This window comes from Hypanus sabinus, chromosome 11 (genome assembly GCF_030144855.1).
Source record: "Hypanus sabinus isolate sHypSab1 chromosome 11, sHypSab1.hap1, whole genome shotgun sequence".
NCBI lineage: Eukaryota > Metazoa > Chordata > Chondrichthyes > Myliobatiformes > Dasyatidae > Hypanus > Hypanus sabinus.
The window spans coordinates 67,096,741-67,119,257 of record NC_082716.1 but is presented as its reverse complement, the minus strand read 5'-3'; the positions used below and the strand labels follow the sequence as shown (position 1 = coordinate 67,119,257).

Sequence of the window (22,517 nt, the reverse complement as noted above, 5' to 3'; positions counted from 1 at the left end):
CACTTTGCCAGCTGTTTGATTGACATATAAATAAACCATACAGATTAAAAGTTAGTTCACAATTCACCAATTAGAGCAGAGTAAGTAGAGGGCGGGATTGAAAGTAACGAATCCTACGGAAGAGTGGAGTATAATTGAGGATGCTTGGTTGAGATATGATGATGTTACACGGATGGTTTAAAAGATCCAGTGACAGGTCGTTCAGGAGTTTCTGTTTATATTCCAAAGTTTCAGATGACTATTAAGAAAAGATTATCAAAGTATCGGTATTCACGTCTCAGATGTTTGGTATTGTTTTAGCCTTGGAATGGACCGAAGAAGCACGCCCTGATTATGTACTGCTGTATTCTGATTCGTTTTCTGTCTTGACATCTATTAAAACAGGTATTTCAAATGTACGCCAGTTCTTGAAATTGGACATCTGTTGAGGCTGTGTTTGCATTTCATATGGGTTCCTGCCCATGTTGGGGTGGCAGACATTCTTGCTGGGATTACAGTCATAATCTATGGAAAAGTACAAGCCATCGACGTTTCGGGCCGAGACCCTTCATCGGGGAGGGTCTCGGTCCGAAACGTTGACTGTTTACTCTTTTCCATAGATGCTGCCTGGCCTGTTGAGTTCCTCCAGCATCTTGTGTGTGTTGCTTTGGATTTCCAGCATCCGCAGATTTTCTCGTGCTTTGACAGACATCCTTGCCAAGCCATCACTTAAAATTAAGGATATTAATGTAGTGCCTTTGCATGGGGCGGGGGGGAATGAAGGCCATAATTAAAAAGACTATTTAATCACTGTGGCAACAAAGTTAGGATCAGGAGAAAGGATGGTTTTTATATATAAGTTCAGAGGAGGGTGGGAACTCAACTGAGAAAAGGGTATAAAAGGAGGGAAGAAGTTATACTTATGTTTACGTATTGGACATACTAATCTAATAATTCTTTATTCAGAATTAATATGCACGATTAGGGGATTTGTAGGGAGTGCACTTATCAATAAATGGTGCAGCACTTATTGTTTGAATTCAGTTCCTATGAGGTGCAAAGGAAACATTTAATTGCTAAATTGATATCTTTAGGATAGACATAGTTTTACATGGAAAGTTTGTTAGGAAGTCAGTGCCGTCATAGTGTATATAATTGTGTATTTGACTTTTTGAAAAGCATCAGACTTCTTGATATTATTTGAGTTTTTTTGGGAGTGGGAGGTGGAATTTAGTGGGTATAATTTCTCATCTTTGCCGCATACTTCATCTCAATAAATAACAGCAATGCACCTTATGTTGGTCTACCAATTGCCATTGAACAAGAAGATCCGTGGATGTGAACTGTTGGTATAAGGGTGGAGTCTGCCTCTACTCACCCCAGCTTTATTGGTCCAAGCACCATATCAGGAAATTTGTGATCACCTCTCTTTACAATGTTTACTTTGATACCCTCCCTGTGCTTTATGTGATATTCAGGCTGACCTTACCCAATGCACTTAACTACATGCTTTAGTTCTCTGAGGGCGAGGGGACTGACTGCAAATATTTGTAAATACTTAAATCATTCTATTCTGCACAGCCAATAAACATTTATCTATGAAACAGAAATGAAAACTGTTGGAAACTCTAATATTACAACATCTCTAAAGAGAAAAAAAACAAGGAACAGTGAAAATAATTTGCCTTAAACATACAGTGGAGAGGAATACTTGGGGTAAAGTGGATATCCATGCTAATTGAGGCTTGGGTTATGTTAATGGGTCACTGACAGGAAATGTAAACTCTTGTTTCACAATTTTGCCTGGCCTGCTTGGTATTTCCATTGCCTTTTTCAAACATCCCTTGTGTTCTCAACCCTAAACGTTGACCAACCCTTAGCTTCCACAGCTGCATGACCGACTGAGTTCCTCAAGCTGTTTGGTTTTTTTTCCAGATTAGAGCATTTGCCATCTCTTGTGTTTCCCTATTCTTCTTCATTCATTTCCACTTTGACCTCCCTCTGTTCAACTTTATAGTCTTCCAGCAAAATTCCATGTTAACTTCAGAAAAGGATGTCTTTTTAGAACAGCTTGTTGTTGAGCCCACTAGGGGATTTGCTGTGCTGGATTGGGTGTTGTGTAATGATCCAGAGGTGATAAGAGAGCTTAAGGTTAAGGAACCCTAAGGGAATAGTGATCACAGTATGATCACGTTCACATTGAAATTAGAGAAGGAGAAACTAAAATCCAATGTGTTGGTATTTCAGCGGAATAAAGGAAATTACAATGGCATGAGAGGGGAACTGGCCAAAGTTGATTGGAAAGGGACACTAGCAGAAAGGAAAGCAAAGCAGCAATGGCTGGAATTTCTGCGAAAAATGAGGGAAGTGCAAGACAGATATATTCCAAATCGGGAGAAATTTTTGAATGACAAGTGAAGTCAGAGCCAAAGAAAAAGAGAGGGCATAAAAGGAAGCCAAAACTAGTGGGAAGAGAGAGAATTGGGAACCTTTTAAAAATTTGCAGAAGGAAACTAAGAAGGTTATTAAGAAAGAAAACATGAATTATTAAAGGAAGCTGGTGATTAATATCAAAGAAGATACTAAAAGGTTTTTTTTAAGTATATAAAGAGTAAAAGAGAGTTGAGGGTAGATAATGGAACATTAGAAAATGACGCTGGAGATATTGTAATGAGAGACTCAGAGATGGCAGAAGAACCAAATGTGTATTTTGCATCAGTCTTCACAGTGGAAGACATCTGCAGTACTGTATACCAGACATGCAAGAGTGTCATGGAAGTGAGGTGTGTGCAGTGAAAATTATGACTGAGAAGGTGCTCAGGAAGCTTAATGGTCTGAGGGTGGATAAATCTCCTGGACCTGATGGAGTGCATCCTCAGGTTCTGAAGGAAGTGGATGGAGAGATTGCAGAGGCATTAACAATGATCTTTCAAGAATCAATAGATTCTGGATGACTGGACAAAAATTGCAAATTTTACTCCACTACTTAAGAAGGGTGGGAGGCAGCAGAAAGGAAACTATAGACCTATTAGCTTGACATCAGTGGTTGGGAAGTTGTTCGAATCGATTGTTAGGGATGAGATTACTGAGTACCTGGAGGCACATGACAAGATTTCCCTCGGGATCAATAAAGTATGTCTGTCTGTCTCTGTCTGATGGGCCAAGGCCAGCATGGTTTCCTGAAAGGAAAATCCTGCCTGACAAACCAACTGCAATTCTTTGAGGAAATTACAAGCAGGATAGACAAAGGAGATGCAGTAGATGTGGTGTACTTGGATTTTCAGAAGGCTTTTGACAAGGTGCCGCACATAAGGCTGCTTAACAACATAAGAGCCCGTGGAATTACAGGGAAGTTATTATTGTGGGTGGAGCACTGGCTGATCAGCAGAAAACAGAGAGTGGGAATAAAGGGATCCTATTCTGGCTGGCTGCTGGTTACCAATGGAGTTCCACAAGGGTCAGTATTGAGACCGCTGCTCTTTACGATGTATGTCAGTGATTTGGACTATGGGATTAATGCATTTGTGGCTAAATTTGCCAATGATACAAAGACAGGTGGAGGAACAGGTGGTGTTGAGGAAACAGAACCTGCAGAGAGACTTAGATAGTTTAGGGGAATGGGCAAAAAAGTGGCAAGTGAATACAATGTTGGAAAGTGTATGGTCATGCACTTTGGTGGAAGAACTAAACAGGCAGACTGTTAGTTATATGGGGAGAGAATTCAAAATGCAGAGATGCAAAGGGACTTGGGAGTCCTAGTGCAGGATACCCTAAAGGTTAACCTCCAGGTTGAGTTGGTGGATAAGAAGGCAAATGCAATGTTGGCATTAATTTCTAGAGGTATAGAATATAAGAACAGGGATGTGATGTTGAGACTCTATAAGGCACTCGTGAGACCACACTTGGAGTATTGTGTGCAGTTTTGGGCTCCTTATTTTAGAAAGGATATACTGACATTGGAGAGGGTTCAGAGAAGATCCATGAGAATGATTCCAGGAATGAAAGAGTTATCATGTGAGGAACATCTGGCAGCTCTTAGGCTGTATTCCCTGGAGTTTCAGAGAATGAGGGGGGAATCTCATAGAAATATTCCAAATGTTAAAAGGCATGAACAGATTAGATATGGCAAAGTTATTTCCCTTGGTAGGGGAGTCTAGGACAGGAGGGCATGACTTCAGGAATGAAGGACATCCATTTAGAACAGAGTTGTGAAAAAATTACTTTAGTCAGAGGATGGTACATCTGTGGAATTTGTTGCCATGAGTGGCTGTGGAGGCCAGGTCATTGGGTGTATTTAAGGCAGAGATAGGGTCTTGCTTAGCCAGGGCATCAAAAGGTATGGGGAGAAGGCAGGGGAGTGGGGATGTGGAAGAATTGGATCAGCCCGTGATTGAAAGGCAGAGCAGACTGAATGGGCCGAATGGCCAATTTCTGCTCCTATATCTTATGGTCTTACACTACCACATGTCCAACTAAGTATTCTTTCAACATAGCATTCAGAATTCTGATAATAAACATCTTCGTTTAAGATTTACAGAATTTACTTTTTTCTAATATTTCAGATTAATCTCACCCTGTTTACAATTCATCCTGAGTATCCTTTAGTTTCCTTATTCACTCCATCACTGTTTTCTTTTACATTGTACTATTATTCCTGAGTTATTTTAACACCAATTTTTTAAAAATTGCTTAAATTGTGAAATATGCTTGCATAAAGTAATCAAGGAGGCCAGTGTAGAAACAGTAATGTCCTTGATCAGAAAAGTACAGTTTGCAAGGTGGCTGAAGCTCTCTGGCTAGTGATGGTCTATGGGGTTCTGTACTGGGGCGTGCACTAATTGTAATATGTGACCTGGATGAAAATGTATGTGGGTGTGTTAATAGGTCTGCAGAGGATAGAGAGATTGGTGTTGTGAATAGCAGAGAAAACTGGTAAAGCAAACAGTGGGATATAGATCAGTTTCCTATATGGGCAGAGAAATCGGCAGATGGTGTTTATGTGGCCAAAAATTGAAGTGTTGCATCTTAGGAAATCAAATGTAAAGAATCAGTACATTGTTAATGGCAAGTGTTGTTAGCAGAGTGATCTTGGTTCCAAATTCATAGCTCTCTGAAAGTGGCTACAGAGGGTGATAACATGATAAAGAAGGCACAAGGCATGCTTGCCTTTATTAGTCAAAGAAAGTCCAGTCGTCAAGTCAAGTCACTTTTATTGTCATTTCGACCATATGAGACAATGTTTTTCAGTACCATGGTGTTACATGACAGTACATGACAGTACAAAAACTAGACTGAACTTTACAAAAAAAAACACAGAGAAAGCTACACTAGATTACAGACCTACACAGGACTGCGTAAAGTGCACAAAAACAGTGCAGGCTTTACAATAAATAATAAACAGGACAGTAGGGCAAGGTGTCAGTCCAGGCTTCGGGTATTGAGGAGTTGGATAGCTGGGGGAGGAAACTGTTACATAGTCTGGTCGTGAGAACACGAATGCTTTGGAGCCTTTTCCCAGACGGCAGGAGGGAGAAGAGTTTGTATGAGGGGTGCATGGGGTCCTTCATAATGCTGTTTGCTTTGCGGATGCAGCGTGTAGTGTAAATGTCTGTGATGGCAGGAAGAGAGACCCCGATGATCTCAGCTGACCTCACTATCCGCTGCAGGGTCTTGTGATCCGAGATGGTGCAATTTCCGAACCAGGCAGTGATGTAGCTGCTCAGGATGCTCTCAATACAACCCCTGTAGAATGTGATGAGGATGGGGGGTGGGAGATGGACTTTCCTCAGCCTTCGCAGAAAGTAGGGACCCTGCTGGGCTTTCTTTGCTATGGAGCTGGTGTTGAGGTACCAGGTGAGATTCTCTGCCAGGTGAACATCAAGAAATTTGGTGCTCTTAATGATCTCTACCAAGGAGCCGTCGATGTTCAGCGGGGAGTGGTTGTTCCGTGCTCTCCTGAAGCAACAACATTAGGAGACAGGTTGTTGGCTCTGCACCAGTCCATTAGCTGCTGCACCTCCTCTCTGTAAGCTGACTTGTCATTCTTGCTGATGAGACCTACCACAGTCGTGTCATTGGCGAACTTGATGATGTGGTTCGAGCTGTGTGTTGCAGCACAGTCGTGGGTCAGCAAAGTGAACAGCAGTGAACTGAGCACGCAGCCCTGGGGGGCCCCTGTGCTCAGTGTGATGTTGTTGGAGATGCTGCTCCCGATCCGGACTGACTGTGGTCTCCCAGTCAGGAAGTCTAGGATCCAATTGCAGAGGGAGGTGTTCAGGCCTAGTAGGCTCAGTTTTCCAATCAGTTTCTGTGGGATGATTGTGTTGAATGCTGAACTGAAGTCTATGAACAGCATCCGAATATATGTGTCTTTTTTGTCCAGGTGGGTTAGGGCCAGGTGGAGGGTGGTGGCAATGGCATCATCTGTTGGGTGGTTGGGACAGTACGCAAACTGCAGGGGGTCCAGTGAGGAGGGCAGCAGGGTCTTGATATGCCTCATGACAAGAAGTGAGTTCAATAGTCAGGAAGTTATGTTGCAACATTATTAAGTTATTATTAGATCACATTTAGAGTATTGCATTCAGTTCTGGTCATCTCCACTTTAGGAAGGATGTTGAGTCTTTGGAGAGGGTGCAGAAGGGGCTTACCAAGATTCTGCTTGAATTAGAGGACATGCTATTAGGAGTGGTTGGACAAACTTGGGTTGTTTTGCTTTTTTTTAAGAGTGGCAGAAACTGGGGGAGATCTGATAGGAGTTTATATTATTAAGAAAGGCACAGGTAGAGTAGACAGGCAGTATTCTTTTTCCAGAGTTGAAATACCTTATACCAGAGGGCATGCATTTAAGATGAGGGAGTTAAGTTCAAAGAGAATATGGGGATAACAGTACACGAATTTGCAGGTAATCAAAATTCAAAATACATTTATTATCAAACTATATGTTACTATATGCTACCTTGAGATTTATTTTCTTGCAGACATTTACATGAAAATAAAGAAATGCAATAGAATTTATGGAACACTCTACATAGCAAAGACTAACAAACACCAATGTACAAAATAGGACAAATCACGCCAATAATAAAAAGGTAAATAAATAATACTGAGAACATGAGTTGTAGAGCCTTTGAAAGTGAGTCTATAGATTGTGGAGTCAGTTCAGTGTTGAGGTGGGTGAAGTTATCCATTCTGGATCAGGCGTCTGATGGTTGTAGATTAAAAATATTCCTGAACCTGGTGATGTGGGACCCAAGGCTCCCGAACCTCCTGCACAGTGATAGTAGGTACCATAGGATATGGATATTACATAGGAAGAAGGGATTTGTTCAGTTGTGCATTGCTTTACAAATTTAACTAGTTCAGTACAACATTGTAGGGTGAAGGTTCTGTTCCTGTGTTAATTGCATGATGAGAAGTTTCATAATGTCATCAATGTGAGGTGGCTTGTACTTTTGTTTTCTTGTGCATGCTTGACTGATATTTATATGGTAAGTTGAAACCCTACAAATTGTATTTACAATATTATTGTCTGTGCAGCTAAGTTTAGTGCTAAAAAGATTGTAATTATAAATTTTCTAATTATTTTCTTTGAAATAACATTTGTCTAATAGTAACATTGCTAATATCTTCTGCTGTTTGATTATTTTATAACCATAATTATGCACATTAATTTTTACATTAACCACAAATTTATCATGAAAAGAATGCTACATTTCAAATAATTTGATGTTATATATTTCAAGTGAAATGTAATATGTGAGATCGACAATATAGATGAATGTTTTAGTGTTGTGAGGAGTTAAGGACAAGTGTTCAGCATTGCTAGTTTTTGAATGAAATTGTATTTTATTTTACAGGTGATGGCTGAAAATTATGATGATTGGCTTTCTCTTCGACCACGTGAGCCTCTGCCTACTCAGTGTTGTGGTAGTGGTTGTAATCCCTGTGTATTTGATATTTATGAGAAGGAACTCATGCAGTGGAAGCAGGCAAGAACTAAAGGAGTTCAACATCTTCTGAGTAAGGATAATGAGGTAAGTGTAAATTGGAAACCCTTTCAGAGCTATGGGGTGAGTCAAAAAATTTGCTATAAAATATGAATGTCAAATTTCTCCAATCCCTCTTCCTTTCTGAAGGATAGATGAGTAAAATAATTTATTGTACTGTGTACTGAATATACAAATCAAAAACTCTCATAAAGTTATTGAACTAATTCTCCTACAATACCACAAATGGAAACTTCCATTGACTTCACAATTCCCAAAATGGGTTAGCCAAAATTCAGCCAGAATTCATTGTTGTTATCTTAATACATGAATCCTGTTGGAGTGGTATCTTTAAGATCTGGCGCAAGTTTGATTCTCATGCTTTTGTGATGAGGAATCATCTGTTGTGAATTGTCTAGGTTCAAATGCAAAAAATTCCCGCTCAGATACCAGATGATACCAAGAAATTGCTGAGTTATTCAGTGGAGCAAGCCAAAATTGGCAGAATAATATTGACCAGCATACTACTTTGATTTTTGTAAAATAAAATGAAGTTTCAGATGTGGGTTATCCAAGTATCGTTAAAAACATCAATAAATATCACTTGAACTTGTAAAGCCCTTAATAACTTCAGAGACAATTGGATACCCTGGTTGTTCTGCAACAGAGCTAGATGGCACAAGAAGTGACCTGGATGCAAACTAGAGAGTTGTGGACCAACTAGATTGGTTAGGTATTTTAACATCATAATCAGAATCAGGTTTAATATCACTGGCGTATGTCATGAAATTTGTTGTTTTGCAGCAGCAGTACATTGCAGTACATAATAAAAAAACTATAAATTACAGTAGGAAATGTTTACAGAGGATTCCAGTTACTTGGGACATATCGGACCAGTACATTTTAGCTCAATTAAGCAGCTGCCCCAATTAGCCAAGTTTTCATGGAAATAGTTGAAAAGGTATTTTTAAAAAAAAGCCAAACTACTGTTTAACTGAGTTACAAATTATGCATTTCAATGAATAAATTAGAACACTACTAATAATACTATAGTATCATAAAACTATGTATTAGTTCCTAATAGTTGTTTGAGGAATTCACCCAGTTTTCACTGTTGTGGTCTTTTGATTGACTAAATGAACAAAATCAGTGTGCAGACACCTAGTGCAGATAATGAACTGCCTCATACAATGCTTTCATGATTGCATCCTCCAAATCTTCATTTTAATTGACATCCAAGATGATTATCGATACTTTCAAATTCTTTGTAGTCTCTAACTTGTTGAAGTAGTAAAATTGTTTAATTTTCACTCTAGCCATTTTTGGAATCTCTAAGCCTAAGTGCTCAAAACCACATGAGCAAAACAGTTCTGAATTGTCTTACTGCTTATTTCTTGCCAACTGTCAGATGGGGGTCCTTAATGATGAATAAAACTAACTGTTTTGAACACAAACACATGCCTCCGATGCTATTTCAAAACTGTTTGCTGGAAGCATGGTGGAAGATCTAATGGCTACACAATTGCATGCAACTGACATTAGTTAGAAACTGTTTGGCAGCAATCTCCTGTCCTAATTAAGTGGCATAGTTCCCCAAATAAACAAAGGGAATCACATTGATTTATTTTCTCAATTGAGTCTTTGTTCTTTAAGAGTTATCCCAAATAAGCAGCTGTCCCTATTAATTGATTGTCAAATTAACTGGAAATATATATATATATGTAATTGTAATGTTATATAACTAGTGCAAAATATGAAAACAAAATTGTGAGATAGTATACATGTCCATTTAAAAATCCTCCTTGATGGTAGCAATGAGAGGGGAACGTGGCCTGGGTGATCAGGGTCCTTAATGATGAATGCCCCTTTTTGAGGCATCGCCTTTTGACAATGATCTTGATGCTGGAGAGGCCGAATTTGTAACTTCTACATATTTTTCCGATATTGTGCAGTGAATAAGCCCTCCATTACCAGACGATGATGCAACCAGTTTGAATGCTCTTCACAGTACATCTGTTGAATTTGTGAGAGTATTGGGTGACAAACCAGTCTCCTCAAACTCCTAATGAAATGCAGCTGCTGTCATGTCTTCTTTCTAATTGCATCAATATGTTGGGCCCAGGATAGATCTTCAGAGAGTTTGACACCCAGAAACTTGAAACTGTTGATCCCTCAATAAGGACTGGATGTGTTTCCTTAACTTCAAAGGTTTCAAAAGTACATTTTAATGTCAGAGAAATGCTTTTTCTTCACAACCACCCATGGAAACAGCAGAGTGCCCCAAAGAATGAATGACAGTTAAATGTTAGCACTCCAAAGACCCCCCAGCTTCCCCCTCCCATGCATAAGCAGCAGCAAAGCAAAATCCCCCCCTTCCCCACCAGCAAAATAAGCATCAGCGCCCCCCCCCCCCACCGAGCATTCAAGCATGCAGCAAAACATCAGTAGAGACAGAGACTTGCAGTACCCCAAAGACTACTCATTCACCTGGTATTTGACATACCACAGGCTCTCTCCCTCCATAGTAAGGGAAAAAGGGCCTTGGACGTAGCACTATTAAGTGGCATAGTTGGCGAAAGATTTTGAACTTTAGAACTTGGAACAATCTAAGACAAAAGTGAATTTTTTTTTGTGCAACAAATGTGATAAGAACTTCTTGTGTTCCTCTGTTTGAGAGAAAAAGGGTTCTGGCTTCAAATATCTGATGGAAATTAGGCTTGAGGACTGCTGCATTGTTATTTAAAAAAAAAAACAGCTGTGAAAATATTGGGTGTAATCTCTCAATCTAAAAATATTGGTTATACAATCTGTTTGCTTGCTGGATCAATCTATTTGTATTTTGAGATTGTGGTCAAAGTGATAAAAGTATGTACGGATTGTGATCCCTACTGGTTCAAGAGCCTGATGTTGAAGGGTAATAACTGTTCTTGAACCTGATGGTATGAGACCTGGGGCTCCTGTACCACCTTCCTCATGGCAGCAGCAGCAAGAGAGCATGGTATGGGTGGTGGAGGCCCCTGATGATGGATGTTGCTTTCCTGCACCACTGTTCCAATTAGGTGTGCTCAGTGGTGGGACACCTTGTTCCAATAAAGAACAAGTGAGTGAAGCCACACAGGACTGAAGATGAAATCATTATTGATCAATGTATTGACAAGATAGTGGCAGGTCCATCAACTATTTTCAATGCCCAGAAGCTATCACACAAGTGGCTTAGTTATTGATGTGGCCAGTGGATTCTGATTTGTACCACTGATGTCTGAATGTCAATCATGGTTGGCTTTTCTAGCTGATGGTCAACAATACCAGAGGAGCCCCTGTGGCAGCTACATCCACAACAGTCCCACTGTCTTATCAAATGGCTGTTAGACAACACCTGAAACCTACCAGTCATTGATTTGACAGTTGTACAATATGTGGATGATTTCCTAATTGCATCTGAAGCTGCAGACCATCATGAACGACGTGCTTTATTTGTTTGATTATCCATCTACCAAGGATTAAAAAGTGAACCTAGATAAAGCACAATTGCAAAGGGGGAAATAATTTCCTAAAGTAAATGGGAAATCACCAAGGATTGTGCAAAAGCTGTTAAGCCAGCAAAGCCCCCAACAGGTTACAGTTTCAGTCATTTCTGGGTTTTGTGCAACTACAACAGAGCATGAGTTGATTCATATGCTAAAACTGCTCAACCAATCAACAATCTGCTGAGGGGCAGCAAGCACTCAAACAGCCCTATGACTCTTAATGTAGAACTCGTCAAACTTAAAAGTTGGTATTGTGTGCTGCGCCTGCTTTGGGAATCCCTGATATAGATAAACCATTTACCCTACATGTCAATGAGAAACATGGTTACATGATGGTCATCTTAACTCAAGAACGTGGAGACTGACAGCATTCTGTTGGTTATTACCCTGCTAAACTGGATAATGTAGCATTAGGATGGAATCCTTGTTTATGAGCAGTACAGGCAACCTACCTGGCAGTCATGGCTCTTTCTAGCATCGTGCCTGATCAAGTTTTAAATGTTCGATGTCCAAACTCAGTACACCCTTTACTGACTATGAATAGAGCCTTTCAAATAAAAACTGCTTAGTGGTCCAAGTTGTTGACTGTTTCTGATGCACCTATTGTCATTATTCAGTGAATGAGTCCAGCAAATCAAGCTACACTACTACCGCTGGACATGGAAGACTATGATGACCATGATTGTGAAAAAATAATAACATGCCATGAAGAGCCAAAGGATTGCAAATAAACACTCTTATCAAAAATCGATCTGATTCTGTGCTCCTCAATGATTGAGAGAGGAGTTCAGATGACTAATGGGCTGTTGTTTCTGAAATTGAAATGCTGGCATCTGGAAGCATGGCTTCTGATAATGTACACAACAGGCCGAATTAAAAGCTTTAATGAAAGCCTGTAAGTTGGACAGCTAATATCTACATTTATTCTCGATATTCTTTTGGAGTTGTTCATGATTTTGGAAACTTGTGGAGACAAAAAGGATTTCTTGGGCTTTAGGAACCCTAATCAAGAATGGCCAACTAGTACAAGAACTTATAGATGTTGTAGACATGCCGTCAGAATTTGTTGTGTTAGCATGTAAAAATCAAAGTGACTACAAAAATAAATACATTTGCAATGCAATTGCAAAAAGGGAAGCACGGGAGGGAGTAAAAGAAGTACCAATAACATGTGCAGTGAACCCAACAACTGGAATTATGAAAACAAAGTTGAACTTTATATCACAGACAAACATGCAAGATATTCAAGAGATGCAAGCTTCATGTTCTCCACAGGAAAAGTGGATCTAGATGGAGAATGGTGAGTGGTTAAACAATGATGGAGTATGGAGGTATGGCAATCGTTACAGTCTGATTGCCCCTTCTACACTGCTTCCTTATCTAGCACAGCAGATATATTTTCTAGGACACATTGGAGTGCAAAAGATGGTCGACAGATTCTCCCAAAGGTGGTGGAATTTAAAGTTCAGGGCACATACTTGACAAACATTTGAAAGTTGCACAACATGACAGAAAACAAATCCTGGAGCAGTGGAAAAGCTGCCACAATTGCTTCTGTCCCACCTGGTCCATTTTTTTTTTTGCATCTATAAGTGGACAACATTACTCTGCCAACGTGTCAAAGATAATCAGGCATACTGGTAATAGTAGACAAGTTGGGTGGAAGCTATTCCAGCAAGGAGAGCCACTGCCACCCATACAGCCAAACCTCTAATCAAGACTGTATTCCTAGATGGGGATTGCCAGATCACATTGATCCTGACCAAGGATGGTCTTTTCATTGTCCACATTCACCCAGGGCCATCAGATCAAATTGAATGGATGAATAGAATCATCAAACAATAACTGACTAAGTATCACAAGGAAGACATGCCATAGCCTATGGCTCTTCCTATAGGTTTTATGTATCATCAGACCAACCCCAAAGAAGTCAACTAAACTAAGTCCATTCAAGGTGTTAACAGGGCACTCTGTGTCACTGCCAGGAGCCCTTGATCTCAGAGGCTGATGTGCACGTTGTGGCAGACTGTTGTGTGAAATTAACCCAAGCTGCGCAGTCTGCTGTTCAACAGGTTTCTGCTGTTTGGGAAGATTCAATAGAAGGAAGGTGATTCCTGGTAAGAGGGTCCTGATCAAAAAACCTTATAAGGAAACACTGGGAGCTGTATGGGTAGGTCCTTATCAAATGCTGTTAACTACTAACTAGACAGTGAAAGTAAAAGTAAGTGGAAACACGCCAGCCACCGCAGGTGAACTGAACTGGTATCTGATGAGGACAAGTGCTGTGATTAATGTGCTGGTAACCTCTTGGCCGCTGTATCTACACTGCTAGATTACAGTGAGCAAATCACCAACCAGCCAGAAGACTTCAAGAAAGTTGAAAGCTACTGGATATTCTAAAGTTTATTATGCTATTAGATATTATATTTTTGTCATTTTGCCTACTTACTATGAGTACTAATATTCATACTAATATGCCTTATCATAATTTACTTAGTTAAAGGTGATCATTAATACAATAGTTCAAACTCACATGATCTTCCTAACCATGACATAATCTTAAGAATAATTTGAAGAAGATACGGTGTACCCTTTTGATATTTCATAACTTGAACAGCTTTTGATTATTGTGTACTTAACATAGATACCACAAGTTTTTCTGCCTCTGAATTTTCAAATGTAATAATTCTAATCATGTGATTTAGAATCGGGGGGGGGGGGGCGTTGTTGGATCTGACTGTTTCTTGGACTGCTTAATTGTTTATTTCATTTAGTATGTTGCTCTATCTGCAATCTTTCTTGTGTCTGATTTATAGTATACTGTCGTACTCATCCTGAATAAAGTGAGGCTAATGCAGGTATTGCTGATCAGGAGTTTCCAGCACTTGTATATGCAGCAGAGTTCTGAGTTGAGGCCCACTTTGAGTAACAATGTCCAGTTCTTCATTATTATGTGCAGTTGAATTATGAGTGGAAATGAAACAGGCTGCATACATGCTTATTAATCCTTCAGTTCAATCATAACAAATAATCTAAAATAATACATTTACAAAGAAAAATTCTGTGATGGCTTCAGAAATCATATATCAATAAAAGACACCAGTTTTCATCAAAACTATTTAATAACTACAATGGAAAGTTTATTTAGACAGGTTGGGAGTAGAATGATTCGTGGGTGCCAGAATGTGAAATGAAAACAATGTATTGTGGCACTTTCGTAATTCATCTTGATGACAACGCAAATGAAAGTTGTGGGTGTTAACATCTCAATCATCCTTGTGTCAGCATGAAATTGCTCAGATGGAACAGAAACTAAATGACATTTGCTGCTATTAATTTGCTACTGTTCTCTTTCCTATCTTGTTTCAGTCAAACCAGAATGATTTGCAGTTAATTGCACCTGAAAAATGGAGTGCTTTTCAGATAGTATGTGTGGAGCAGCAGACAGCTGACACTTATTTATATAGATTCCAGCTTCCCAATGGTTGCTGTCTTGGATTGACTGTAGGACAGCACATTGTGGCAAGGTAAGAAATCTTTACATTTACAAATATCCATGTTATTACATATTCACATTTTCTCCACAGAGTGGAGAATTCCTTCACACCACGGTGAGTTATCAGTTGAGGGGAGTAAAAGGCAGCTGTAACCAGAGCTCTTTTGTGGAAATCTAATGTTATTTCATTGAAATAAAATCCCTTAAGGTGTCTCACCGATGAGGTAATTGATATCAAGCGTGTTCTATTTGTCACCCTCTTTGTCTGGGCTCAGCAGCAAATTTTATCAAACCAAAAGATATTATCAAAAGTTTGTTCTATAGAGTATTACTATGTAATCTGTCTTACTTTTTTAAGTGGTATTATAAACTAAGATGTTTAGAAGCATTAGAAATTTGGAGCAAATGATCCAAATGAATGGATTTGCAAAATTTTGAGAATGTTATTGAACTTTCAGGTAACAGTGTTGCTATGACAGCCTCAGGTTCACTAGTAGTATTGTGATTAGAGAAGTAGTGGAAACTGAGAAAGATGAAACTAAGAGAAAAACTTCTTGGTCAGTGAAAGCAGGTATAGGAAAATGTTATAGCTATGCAGGTGACCAAGAGTATGGTCTGTGGTCCTTGTAGAGTGGGTAGGGTTATTTGACTGAATGTATCATGATTTAGCTGTCCATATTGTTTGTCTAACTTAAAGGGGCGTTATCAATGGTCTGGAGGTCCAAAGAGCATATACTCCAGTGAGTCCTCTGAATGCAGAAGGTTATTTTGAAGTTCTGATAAAGGTAGTGTGCCATCACTATTCTGTAGTCAAAGTTTAACATTTCTGTAACTGCTACGGAGTAATTAATGACACAGCCATACAGTGCAACTCTCCTAGTTTAATATATAACGTAAGATCTCAAACAATGAGAAATGTGTGCGACCATCCAGTCATTTAATTTCTGCTTTGTCTCTAATAGATCTATAAAGATGGATTAATGTCTCAACATGTAAAGACCTGGAAGGAGACGGATACTGTTTGCTGGAGGGGCCCTTTTGGAGGGTTTCCATACATACCAAATCAAGTAAGTCACTCAGCTTGGAAATCGGGGTTTGCCATACATAAATATAATTCTAATATATATTGTGATCAATTAGAGGAAGAAACAGTCCTCATGAAATTTTTTTCTGTCATTTTTATCTCCTAAAGGAATAAAAAAATGTCTTTGTAAGATTATTAATTCAGTGATAGATTTCAGTACTAAAATGATCAAATTCTTATGACAAATCATTGTAGTTTGAATATAAAACAGTTGTCAAGGTGTTTTATAAAATTGCTTCTCCAGTTTCATACATTAAAAAGGAGGATAATGGGTAAAGTACATGTGCCAACTCACTGTGCTTACTGAAATAAACTTTAAAGTGCTCACACCATTGGCTTTGTTTGTACCCGTCAGTATGAGCAGCTGCTGCTGTTTGCCTCAGGAACTGGTATAGCTCCAATGGTACCCCTGCTCCAGTATATTGTGGCAGATGAGGACGACGAAACGTTTGTTACCCTGGTTGGCTGTTTCAGGACCTTTCAGGATATCTACATGAAACCTCAACTTCAGGAACTAGCTGCTTACTGGAATGTGAAAACATTGTTTGTTCTGAGCCAGGTAAGATCACAGATTTAAGATCAGCACAAAAGCAGAACACAAAACTGACTGATTCAAGTTCAAGTTTAATTGCCATTCAACCATACATGAATGTGTTGGTTCTGACGAGCAAGACGATAAGACGTGAGAGAATAGGGCCAATCGAGTGTGACAGTGGAAAAGTGTGTATGGAACCAGAGGAGATAGCGGAGCTACTTAATGAGTACTTTGCTTCAGTATTCACTATGGAAAAGGATCTTGTTGATTGCAGGGATGACTTACAGCAGAACTTAAGGGAGGATTTATGAACACTCGGAGAGGCATAATATGATTAGGAATAGTCAGCATAGCTTTGTTAAAGGCAGGTCGTGCCTTACTAGCCTGATTGAATTTTTTGAGGATGTGACTAAACATATTGATGAAGGAAGAACAGTAGATGTAGTGTGTTTGGATTTCAGCAAGGCATTTGACAAGGTTCCCCATGCAAGGCTTATTGAGAAAGTAAGGAGGCATGGGATCCAGGGAGACCTTGCTTTGTGGATCCAGAATTGACTTTCCCACAGAAGGCGAAGAGAAGTTGTAGACAGGTCATATTCTGCATGGAGGTTCTGGACCTGGATGAGGAAGTGGAGCCATGGGTTAGTAAATTTGTTGATGAAACAAAGGTTGGGGGTGTTGTGGAGGGCTATCAGAGGTTACAGCAGGACATCGATAGGATGCAAAACTGGACTGAGAAGTGGCAGATGGAGTTCAACCCAGATAAGTGTGAGGTGATTCATTTTGGTAGGTAAAATACGATGACAGAATATAGTATTAATGGTAAGACTCTTGTCAGTATGGAGAATCAGAGGGATCTTGGGGTCTGTGTCCATAGGACACTCAAAGCTGCTACGCAGGTTGACTCTGTGGTTAAGAAGGCATATGGTGTATCGGCCTTCATTGATCATGGGATTGAGTTTAAGAGCTGAGAGGTAATGTTACAGCTATAAAGGACCCTGGTCAGACCCCACTTGGTGTACTGTGCTCAGTTCTGGTCACCTCACTACAGGAACAATGTGGAAGCCATAGAAAGGGTGCAGAGGAGATTTACAAGGTGTTGCCTGGATTGGGAGCATGCCTTATGAGAATAGGTTGAGTGAACTTGGTCTTTTCTCCTTGGAAAAATGAGAAGTGACCTGATAGAGGTGTATAAAATTATGAGAGGCATTGATTGTGTGGATAGTCAGAGGCTTTTTACCAGGGTTGAAATGGTTAACATGAGAGGGCACAGTTTTAAGGTGCTTGGAAGTAGGTACAGAAGAGATGTCAGGGGTAAGTTTTTTACACAGTGAGTGCGTGGAATGGGTTGCTGGCGACTGTGGTGGAGGCAGATACGATAGGGTCTTTTAAGAGACTTTTGGATAGGTACATGGAGCTTAGAAAAATAGCGGGCTATGGGTAAGCCTAGTAATTTCTAAAGTAAGTACATGTTTGGCACAGCATTGTGGGCTGAAGGGCCTGTACTGTGCAGTGGGTTTTCCATTTTCCTATGAATACACATGAATTCAGCCAAATGAAACAGCATTACTCCAGGGAAAAACGCAGTACCAACAGTCAAACACAGCACAAGGCACAAGATAGCAGCAAAAACAGTCGGGCAAAAAATAGTCCAAGTCCCTGAGTGCATGAATGTTTCAGCAGTGTGCAGTTGAACACAAGTCAAGTTTATTTTTGTTTAACTACATACACATACATAATTTACATAGAAACAAGACGTAAATAACATGTAATAATTTATGAAGGTAATGATAAAATCTAGAGATGAATCACACATAAATAACAAATTCCATGATGTGAATGATGAGAAACCTGATTCTGATATGGGTCTCGTGGACTGAAAGTGGGAAGTGAGCAGGGAAAGGTGAATCACGGTTGGGAAAAGGATAAGGGAGAGGGGAGGGAGTGGGAAGTGTCCCTCTGGTATTCTGTATTGACCAATTGTTTGGAATCAAATTACCTTGCCTGGTGTCTCAGAGCTGAGTGTGTCTGCACCCACCCGGGTCATCCCAACCCCAGCATTCCTTCTCTGCTATTTGTCCCACACCTCTCCATGGTGCTCTACACTCACATTTCCAACATCCTTTGCTCCTGCCAGATTTACAAACTTGCTCACCGCTCCATGTTGACAAATACAATACTGTGCAAAAGTCTTAGTCACCCTAGCTATATATATATATATGGGCCTAAGACTTTTGCATGGAACTATACTTAAAGATATGGCGTTTACTGCTGGTGTTTAGTTGTTGAACATTGATTGAATGGATGGAATAATGCACATCCATATCCAGACAATTTATTTGATATTTATTGTGTCTAAATAAGCACAACTTACTCATTGGGAACTGAAAAACCTCTGTGAAGAGACTACCCCAGACTTTTCAGTTATCAAGCAGAAATTTCACCTACATTCAAAATAAAATATTTGTAATCTGAATTACTCTAGGAGCACGATATGAAACATCTTCTGAGGAGTTACCAGGAAAAAACTTACCTTGGACGTATAAATGGTGATATGGTGAAGAATTTTGTAAACTCGTGCAGAAAGAAACCATTCATTTTGATTTGTGGATCCATAACGTTCAATAAAGATATCCTTAACTATCTCAGCAAGTTAGGCCTCTCAGAAGATTTGTACTTTGTGTTTTAGACCACTAGAACCTTGTTACTGTGGAGTCAATTCTGCAACAACAGAGAAGCTTCTGTTATTATTAGAAGACTCTACTCTAAAGACTTAAACCAATAAAATTGAGCAGAACTGAAATCTAGAAATGAGAAGTGTATGTGTGCAGATTACTGAATAACAAGGCAAAAGGGCCATCAGTGGTTCTAAATCGCATAATCCATGAGAATCATAACAGAGGGATTTGGTAAAATTATGGTAAAAGTCTATAATTCAACAGAACTGTTTAACTGTACAGTGAACACTCATATTTGTACCGACAAGCCATTATTCTTCTTCTGCTTTTCTTTTCTGATGGCACCCTTATGCAAGAATGTAGTCCCAAAAATATCTGTTGCTGTTCAGAATCTTTGGTAAATCTCTATGATCTGTGGATTCCACAATGCTTCAGGGTTGCCTAAAGCTGCATCTAAAGAAAATGAGTTTTACTGAAATAACTTATAAAACTGTAAACCTTACACCTTTCTGTAAAATTCCCAGTCACAGTTTAATTGAAGACCACATGAAAACAGGAGCTGAAGTAAGTAGCCTGGCTGGTTTGTTGATCACAACTCCTCTGCCTGTTCTACATTGTCTTTAATTTCCCAGTCTTTCAAAAAATTACCTTCTGTCTTATATACCACCAATATTTTAGCCTCCAAAAATTCTAGATAAAGAATTTCAGAAACTCAGCACCCTCTTCAAGAAGAGTATCTTACACCTCCTTTGATAGAGACATCGCCACTCCGTCACCTGTGATAGTTTCCAGCATCATTTTAATGGTGAATAATTATTCACAGAATAAATGTTGTGTCTTACCATTATCTTTTTTTTGCAGGGCACGCATTCAGAACTGCTTTTTAAATGAAATAAAATTTACTTATAAAACTCTTTGCTTACACTGGACAAAAAAGATTTTGCTTCTTGAATATTTTTGGGTGTATCTTATGAATTTTGGGCTGTTCAATTCATAATTCAAATCAGAATAACTAACACCAAGATTAAGGAAGGTATTTTTGTTGGTCCATAAGTCATTAATGACAGGTAATTCGAAGAACTTTTTAGTGGGACCGGAGAAAATCACATGAAAGGCATTCAAGGATGCTGTTGAAAATTTTCTTAGCAGCTACAGGGAACCAAACTACGTGCAGTTGGTTGACAATGTGCTCCAAGCATACAAAACCATTAAGTGTAACATGTCACTAAAGATTCATTTTCTGCATTCCCTTGCAAATCTTGGTGCATTCAGTGACCAGTGTTGTGAAAGGTTGTGGTCATGGAGAAATGGTATCAGGGCAACTAGAGTCCATTAATACTGGTCTTCCTTGGTGCAAAATCACTAGAGAACTGTAACATGCTTAATTTTATGTTGATGAAGATAAACTGGAAATGTTAATTGTTTCTATTGAACCTTTTTTGGAGTCATCGGATAACTTCATCTGCCAAAAGTCATTGTGTTAACAGAACACTTAGAAGTTCTTGAATTACATGAGAAATCCATAATTTGTTAGTTTGTAAACATACTGCTTTGCCAAATGTATTTATATGTGCTTCTAAAACCAAGTGTGGAAGAGCATTGAAAAATTTAATTCAAATAAACAATTGATGCCTGGTTATACCGAGCTCTTTTCAAAGTCCATTTATTATCAAAGGACATGTATGTCACCAAATGGATCCTGAGATTACTTTTCCTGTGGACATTCCCAGAAATACAAAGAAACAATTGAATCACTGCAAACCCACAGGCAAACAAACAATATGCAAAAGACAACAAACTGTGCAAAAACAAAAATAAAAACTATGACTAATAAATAAGGAATAAATGTCAAGAACATGAGATGAAGAGTCCTTGAAAGTGAGTCCATAGGTAGTGGGAGCAGTTCAGTGTTGTGGTGAGTGAGGTTATTCCCTCAGGTTTGAGAGCCTGATGGTTGAGAGTTAATAACTGTTTCTGGATCTGATAGTGTAGGTCCTAAGGCTCCTTCCGGACTGCAGCAGCAAGAAGGGAGCATGGTCTAATCAAGACGTACAAAAAAGCATGGTCTGGATGCTCTGCTGATCTTGCAAGTAAGGAATTCAAACATACTCAATTTATCAAATGTTCAGTATCTGTAACTGATAAGCCAATTCTCCATAAAAAAATAGCATTCTTCTGTCCTGGCTTCAGAACAGTGTGGTGACAGTAGCCATGTTGTTCTCCTTGTGCATAAATAAAACAGTATATTTGAGTCAAAAGTTTGTGAGTGTGTTATGGGTCCAATTATTTAATGAATGTAATTGCTATACAAACATTGAGAAAATATTAAATGGTCAAGTGTGATAGCATGTTCATTTTAAGAATAGCTTTAATTATTGCCTTTTGGTTAGGGTACCTGTGTATGTTAGGATTTTTTTTTTGCTTCAGACTAATTGACGACAGTGGAAAAAGCTGACAAATAATTCAGGCAGAAGTCTAGACAAGGAAATTAGTAGATTGAAAAGATGTGAAGAAACTCACACTAAGTTAACTAGGTTGATTTTCTGCCAACAGTGGAAAGGAAGGGTAAGGACATAGTGGTTGCTTTTGGGGAGAAAGAACTGATGACATTTTCTCAGTCTTATCAGAATAAGTGTTTTTTTTATATTTGTTCCCTGTCTTTCCAATCTATTGCAAAGAATTCAAATCAAATGAATCTACTTTAAAACAAACAATGATTAAATCCACTAGAAAACTGTCAGAGACAAGAGATCATGGCCTGAATGATGGGGGACTCTGATGATGGATGCTACTTTCCTACACAAGTACTCAATGTAGATGTGTACAATGATGGAGAAGGCTTTACCTGTGATAGGCTGGGCTGTACCCACTACTTTTTGTGGGCTTTTCTGTTCAAGGGCTGGTGTTTCCATACCAGGCCACGGTGCAACTAGTCAGTATATTCCCCATCACATTCCTATAGTTTGACAAAAAAATTAGATGATGTGCTGTATCTTAAACTTCTAAAAAGAGGTGCAGCCACACTTCCTTTGTAATTGCACTTAATTGCTGGACCCAGTTCTGAAATGATAACACCAAGGAATTTAAAGTTGCTGATCCTCTTCACCTCTGTGGATTGACACATGGACCTCTAGTTTTCTTCCTCTGAGGTCAATAATCAGCTCCTTGGTGTTATTGCCAATGAGTGAGAAGTTGTTACTGTGACACCACATAGACAGATCCTCAATCTCCCT

At 39.2% G+C, this 22,517-nt stretch overlaps 1 protein-coding gene across 4 annotated transcripts; it reads left to right on the top strand.

Annotated features, from left to right (window-relative positions):
- Nucleotides 1-126: 126 nt before the first annotated feature.
- On the top strand, nt 127-21,462 carry LOC132402068 (NADH-cytochrome b5 reductase-like). Of its 4 annotated transcripts, none has more exons than XM_059984607.1 (8): nt 127-384; nt 6,957-7,067; nt 7,836-8,012; nt 14,861-15,018; nt 15,685-15,772; nt 15,950-16,054; nt 16,427-16,630; nt 19,092-21,462. In XM_059984607.1, the coding sequence occupies exons 3-8, from the start codon at nt 7,839-7,841 to the stop codon at nt 19,293-19,295; spliced, it is 933 nt and encodes a 310-aa protein (XP_059840590.1). In that variant the 5' UTR covers nt 127-384; nt 6,957-7,067; nt 7,836-7,838; the 3' UTR covers nt 19,296-21,462. The 4 variants fall into 4 exon arrangements, with proteins under 4 accessions (XP_059840590.1, XP_059840589.1, XP_059840591.1 ...); XM_059984608.1 differs by lacking the exon at nt 6,957-7,067 and having other exon boundaries at nt 129-196; nt 301-384; XM_059984606.1 differs by lacking the exon at nt 6,957-7,067.
- Nucleotides 21,463-22,517: the final 1,055 nt, after the last annotated feature.

Coding starts and splice junctions, on each gene's coding strand:
- LOC132402068 (XM_059984606.1), top strand. CDS start 7,839: ATGGCTGAAAATTATGATGATTGGCTTTCTCTTCGACCACGTGAGCCT. Junction 15,773..15,949: donor ATTTTGAAGTTCTGATAAAG/GTAGTGTGCCAT, acceptor TGTCTCTAATAG/ATCTATAAAGATGGATTAAT. Junction 16,631..19,091: donor CATTGTTTGTTCTGAGCCAG/GTAAGATCACAG, acceptor GAATTACTCTAG/GAGCACGATATGAAACATCT.